This window comes from Eurypyga helias, unplaced genomic scaffold (assembly GCF_000690775.1).
Source record: "Eurypyga helias isolate BGI_N326 unplaced genomic scaffold, ASM69077v1 scaffold12037, whole genome shotgun sequence".
Lineage (NCBI taxonomy): Eukaryota > Metazoa > Chordata > Aves > Eurypygiformes > Eurypygidae > Eurypyga > Eurypyga helias.
In genome coordinates this window covers 1-6,788 of record NW_010259838.1, presented here as the reverse complement: position 1 = coordinate 6,788, position 6,788 = coordinate 1, and the positions used below count along the sequence as shown (strand labels likewise).

The 6,788-nt window shown below is 37.2% G+C and overlaps 1 protein-coding gene across 1 annotated transcript in view; it reads left to right on the top strand.

The window, feature by feature from the left end:
- LOC104511977 (serine/arginine-rich splicing factor 11-like) overlaps positions 1-6,368 on the top strand; it is a gene marked incomplete at both ends in the record, with an annotated part of 9,317 nt that extends 2,949 nt beyond the window's left edge. The window contains 2 exons of the mRNA XM_010154788.1: positions 4,744-4,859; positions 6,151-6,368. Coding sequence (XP_010153090.1) covers positions 4,744-4,859; positions 6,151-6,368 — 334 coding nt within the window. The remainder of the gene's footprint in view (positions 1-4,743; positions 4,860-6,150) is intronic.
- Positions 6,369-6,788: the final 420 nt, after the last annotated feature.

The window sequence follows — 6,788 nt, the reverse complement described above, 5'->3', positions numbered from 1 at the left end:
CCCTTGTACTTGTGAACTGGTACTTCAGTTCTGTAAAAATGGTGTTTTGTAAAGGGTTCACAGTGTTTCATTTTGAAGTTAACCTGAAGCTGCTTATGAATGGTGGATGGTATGCACTGAATTTAGAATATGATTAATTTTTATGCTTTGAATGATGGATAAATTTGATTTGGAATACATTCATCTAAATTCAACAGGTGAACCAGACAGGAATAGTGAAAAATATATCAATTTTAAGATATATTCTTTCATATGTTATGCTTTGAGTTTATCTTGGAAAGGGGCAGTTAAACTCTTACTTCTGGAGAAATTAACTTTACAAAGTAGAGTCATGATCTTTCTCTGCTATTTTTCCTCTTCTCAGCAGAGTAGTTTTATTTTAAGTTGCATGATATCTTTAAAAGAAGGCTTACTGTTTATGTCTAATATGAAGAGTTTAAAATAATTATTTCTGAAACTGAACTTTCTTGAGTATTGGATGTCATGAAATACTCGTTCGCTTCTGATGAAACCTTGCTCCAGTGAGGTCAGTGGCAGTAAGATTTCATCCTTTTGTTTTTGTAATTTTCAGAAAAAACTGTTTACCACTCATAAGTACAAATGCAGCCTGAGGTTTTGGTTGGAATGTGTTATGTGAGGCACATTGTCTTTTAACGCTGTTATCTGTGGGAAGATTGAAGCAGTTCTCTGTGTGTGTGTGTATGTATGTGTATATTGCACTTCGACACGCTCCAGTTCTGGTTATTTCAAGAAGAAGATTTAAAAAAGAAAGAAAAAGTGCCTTCTTGGTCGTCTCAATCTCAGAAGCCCTGGCAGTTCATGCTGGAGTGATTGAGAAGGTTCTCATCCCTAAAGGATGTTCTTACTTCTGAAACGGAAGCCTTGAAACTGAAGTGGTGAACCATGTGCTGTGTAGTTTTCAGGCATTGGTCTTCCCAGCCAGCTGCACTGGAATCAATTGGTTTCACCCTGGTAATGCACCAGGCTGTGCGCTGCAGCTGGGAAGAGCTTTGCTTCATGATCTCTGTTGGATTTAGCTGTGGCAGTTGAGTTAATTGCAAGTAGGTGTTTATCTCTTTAATCACTGCTGCTAAATCCAATAAGAATCATTAATTGGATCACACAGAAATTACTTTATTTGTAAGTGTGCATTTTCCATTGATTTAAAATAGCAGGAAGATAACAATTCCTTTAATTATGTTTAGAGTAGATGTGAACTGTAAGTATTTTTAAAACAAGCAAATTTATTTATTGCAGAAGCAGGGTTTTTTTGGGGGGTGGGGGAGGATTAACAATGTAGTTTCAGTACAAAGAGCAGAACACAACTCCTGAGTACTTGGAGGGGGGATATAAGTACTGTGATTAGTACTTGCTTAATGAAGATACATTTAGCAAAATGGATTCTGATATGGACTAGGTGGAATAAGGCTCTCAAGCACTTTGCTGATCCAAAAAATAACCATCATAGCTGATCCTTACTGTACATTTCCTAAGAAGCATAAGGTGTCTCTAGGCAATGCAGAGCTAATCTACATCTGCTTCCAGATCCTTTTGCGAAGTGAAGAATCAATAAATTGATCATAGAATCTGTAATTTACTAAACACAAGAGCTCCTAAGAAATCCTTCTAAGGATGTGGAATAGATGTGACATATTTTTTTTCCCTCATTAGAAAATAAGTATCTTTACCTCATTTCCATTCAGCTTTTAAATACCAGTTTAAAAAATGAAACCGCTACTCTTAAACTGAAGCGTCCTAATTCGTTGTGTCATAACCCATGTTTTGTTTTATATTTGTGGGTTTGTACTCCTTTAATAAACAAATTAATGGAGATAAAACTCCAAAACTTAAAGCCTGCAACTTGTGAGGTTGATTGGCCTCACATATTAATTTGCTTTTCAAAACTGTCTAAAGAACAGGGAAATAAATTTGCAAGACATTTTAAGTTTTCTTTTTTCCCCACACCAGTTTGTTTTCTATAGAATTGTTGAAAAGTTTGACCTGGTCTTAAAAACTGGAGAGTGATCTGTTGAAAAGCAGTATCTTTGAATAGAGGCAAATTTTCAGGGTTCTGTCTGTAGAGATAGACCTTTTCCCATTCTTGAATAAAATAAATGAATCTTTCTTTGTGGCCTGGAACTGAGCAACTAGATTTTGTATTGTATAAACATTGTTGAAGGACCAACGTATTCTGGAAAAAATGCTTCTAACTTTGTAATTTAGATATGCATGTTATTCATTCTTTGAACTGCTGTAATGGTGCACTTAACCGAAAGCATTCAGTGGATTCCTTGAGCAACATTTGAGCAAAGGAATAATTCCAGTTATTTCAGTAAGATGAGCCATGTACTTGAAGTTTAGGCTTGTATTTAAGTGCTCTTCTGCACCTGAGTCATTGCTGTTCAGTTATGTGTCTAACTCAGTTCCTAGTCAAAAGGGCTAAATGCCCAAGCATCTCTACAGTTTATCTGGTTAAGTGTACATTGAATTGGCTGTATGTAAGCGCATACTTAAATTAGGCATATACTTATGTACGTTAGTGACCAAGGATCTAAATTAGAATGCAGACACACCACTTCAGGAGCCATTTCTGCCGTTGGATTTACTTGAGCCATGTCTGTTGTTTCTGTAGAAACAGGCATGAGTTGATTTCAAGTTGCTAGCTGTTCAGGGTAAGGTCTTATTCACTGGTCATTTGAAAACACTTAAGCATTTCTATTTTTCAGAAGAACTCATACATAATTCTATGCCTAATTTGCATGCACAGCTGCTGGAATTGTATATTCGAAAGCCTGATAGCTACGTATTAGGCAGGATGCACAGTCAAGTACCTGAACCTCATGAGCAGTCAGGCAGATCAGGTACACCTCTCATTGCATGATTTCAAAGTGAGATCTGTAAAGAGTGCTGAACAGTGTGATGATGAGTCAGATTCATGCATGTTTGTTTTTTTTTTAAAAGCCCTGGAAGTAGTTATTGCACAGTTAATTCTTAAGTGCTAATAATTTTTCCTATTTTTCTCCTTTACATAGCAAAATCAAGTGGTTTGTTACATGTTAAGGAGCAAGGTGCCTCAAAAGTTAACATAAATAAAATAAATGTAAATAGGAAGCATGAAAAAAAAGGGTACTGTTATTTTATCTTTTCTATTCCACCCATGCTACATATAAATTTTCATTTAGATTTGTTTTGTCCTTTGGCCATATCCAACTGTAACCCAGTCCTTGCTGCATATACCTACAATAGCTTTGCAATGCCTTTTTTTTTTTTAAACACTTTTTTTTTTAAGTAATATGTTTCCTGTGGGTCTATTGGAACTCTTACAGCTAAAACTGCAGAGTGTTTTGAAACTTAACTCGTATTTTGCTTTTTGATAAGAGAACTTATATGTTCATTTTAAAATCCAGAAATGGAGGGTTTTATAGTTAAAACATACACAGTTTGAACCAAAGCAGTAAAAGCCACTGGTGCAATATTTGTATATAGTTTAACTTTTAGAACAATGTTTAGATAAAAGCATTTCCTTCACTGAAGTGCATGGGGTAATACCAAAGGGCTCAGTTGGATATATGCGATTATGCCAGTAATTTTCAATAGATTGTAGATACCTAGTGTAATTAGAACTTTCTGTAGTTTTTCAGTTTAGTGTTTAATGTTTGTACAAGTTTAAATCCCTTTGCATTTCAAATTTAATATGTACATTGTAATCATAATTGCTTAGCTATTAAATGTTTCGATTTTTGAAGATTCTTGGGGGCTCATTTAGCAGTCTTACTGTGACTAACATTGAATGAAAACTGTGTTTAATTCCTGTTAGATATTACTTAAACTTTTAGCACGACAGGGAGAATATAATCTGGTTGAAATAGTAAGAAACACGGATTTTGGGAAAATATGGTTTGCTTAGCTGATCAGTTATGATTTTCTTCAATCTGAGTAAATTTAAAACTAATTTATCAAGGTTTCAGCTAAGCTGAGGTGACCTAGAATGTAAGACAGTACCAGTCTAAATGTTTTCTGCCCTCCTCTCCCCTTCTCCACCTTCAACTTCACTTGTAGTATGTATTGTGTGGAGTCACAGTAGTTCAGTAGTTTTTATTTTATTTTTATTTATTTTTGCATCCAAAGTAGGTACACCAGAGGAATTATTTAAAAGAAGAAAAAAAAGCACATTCCGTTAGCACATACTTTGGTTTTTTTCTTTTTTTCTTTTTTTCTTTTTTCTTTTTTTCTTTTTTTCTTTTACTGATTTGGTTATTTGCCATTTCTGGGGATTAAACTTTAAAAAATGTTCTTCTTTTCTGTATCTGATGTTCTGTGTGCTATTAGTGATGCAGCCAACACGAACGGTTGTCATGTGTAAAACAACTTTCGATCACCGCGAAAACACCGCCCTGGGAAAGCGTCCATGCTTGATATCGTTTGGTTCATGAACATTAAGTTTCCAGTACAGGTGACCCATAGCTCAAAGTGTTAAATAATTGTATACATTATTCAGTTTTTAAAATAATAATCCATTAATGAGATTGCTAGTCTTTGAAGTATTGCTCACTTTTGTTTTTCCTAGTAGAGCAGGGTAGAGGGAAAAACTTAAGTTCTTATTTGTTTCTTTGTAAGGATCTGGTAGATAGAGTCATTGTTATTTATTACATTTTTAACTGAAAGGGTAATTGTAAAATCATAGAAAGAGTAACATCTGTGTAGTGTTCCAACTCTGTGTAACGCTTTTGTTTGCTTCTTCAGGTAAAATACCAGATGAAGCCAAAGCCCTCTCTCTGTTGGCGCCTGCTCCTACTATGACAAGCCTGATGCCTGGTGCAGGGTTGCTTCCTATACCTACACCAACACCTTTGACTACAGTAAGTAAAATTGAGTCGCTCTTTGATTTCTGGTTTCACCTATACTCGGTAGCATTTTCTGGGTTCAGAGAACAAGAACTGTCGTCCATGGGTATTGTCCTCTTGTATGCTAGATCAGTGAGGGTTTAGCTGTGGTGCCTCTTCTGAGGGTAGATCACAGGATGTCCACGCACTGCCTTTCCTGGGTTTTTCTTTCAGATTATGATTTCGCAAAATAGTGGATAAATACTGATTTTGCGTCTATCTATTTTAGTTGTCCTTCCCTAGACCCGTTAAATTGTCCCAGAGGCGCTTCTACCCACCTCCTAAAAATGTTACAATGTATTAGTTACCTTGCATTAGAATACTTTTACTTGATATCTCTACGACAGGGTTTTTGACTGTTTTCACTAAAAAAAAGCATAGGAGCTAGGTGCTGCTACTTCTGCTCAGTTCCTTTTGCCTCTCTAAGCCTTTCTGGACATCAGCAGGCTGCTGTGACGTATTCGGGGAGAATTTCAAGTTTTCTCTTTTGTTACAATGGTGGCTTGTTGAGAGTTTCTCATACTGTTAGAAAATTTGCTGAAAAAGCAGTTGCTTTTAAGCTGGAGAAAATAAAATTAAAACCAATAACTCGGCAGACCAATTTGATAGTGATTTTCAAGTGACTTCTTTTTTTAATAAGATTCCCCAGGACAGATTTCAATTCTCAGTTCCAAACAGAGCTTTGCTGTCCTCAGTCTCTAGGAAGTGACTTAAGAACTTAAGACTTAGTGCCCTTCATATTTCAGCTGTAATTAATGTTGCCTTTTGTGATGTGTTTGACTAAGAGGTACCTTGGCAGTCCCTTGGATAGACTGATATGTATTACAGGACAGATTGGCCCTGGCCACTGAAAATTCCCTTCTTCCCGTGCTCAGCAAGGGCTCAGCAGTTCCTTATCTACTCCTAATAACTTGTGGGAAAATTAAAAAAATAATATTAGGAGTTTCTGAAGAGATCTTGCTCCATTTGATTGGCTGTAAGCATTAGAAATTCAAGCCTGTATGTTTTCTGATTTATACACGGCACTCCTGGCCAGATGTGTTTGATAAGAGTTTACCTGATAGCCCATGGGTATAGATGCACTTATTTATGGGTAGATTTTTCTTCTCTACAAAGCGTGTTCCACTGGGACCTTAAAGTTTAAAGTATTGCCTATATTCATTAGATTTGTTCTTACAGAAACGTGCAAGGCAGGCAAGTATTAACAAGTTAAGTATCTCTCACCAGTGCTTGGTTGCAAAGCATGTGCCGTTTTTCTGTTTTCCAGCTTGGTGTTTCACTTGGCACTTTGGGGGCTATACCAGCAGCAGCATTGGACCCCAACATTACAGCACTGGGAGAAATACCACAACCACCAATTATGGGGAATGTCGATCCATCCAAAATTGATGAAATCAGGAGAACAGTCTATGTTGGAAACTTGAATTCCCAGGTAGCCTTTTTGTGTGTAATAGAAGTACCAATGGAAGGTGAAGAATTTGTGAAGTATGAATTCTGATCTTGCATGTTGAGAGTTTTCTTCAGTTGATGTCAATAGGATTTTAAACTTCGAGCCAGATCAGGAGAACATTCAGGAGCGTGCTGATCCCTGGCAATAGGACAGCCCAAGAGCATGAAAAATGTCCAGTAATACTCATACACTGTCACCATTGGCCTGGTAGAAAGGGAAAAAACTCGGGACAGTTTCTCTGTAGGCTGGGTCCCCGAGGAGGAAAGGCAAGAGGTGTAATTGTTGCAAGACTCCAGGAGGTGGCACCCGAAGTACGGGAGCGATGACAGCACCGGCTACAGGATGGGATGGTGCCCACCGCCGCCCTCACATCCCCCAGCTGAGCAGTAGCCTTCAGCCGAGCTAAACCAGTAACAATCAGCATAGCAAGGACACGTAGGGCAGTAGATCCCACA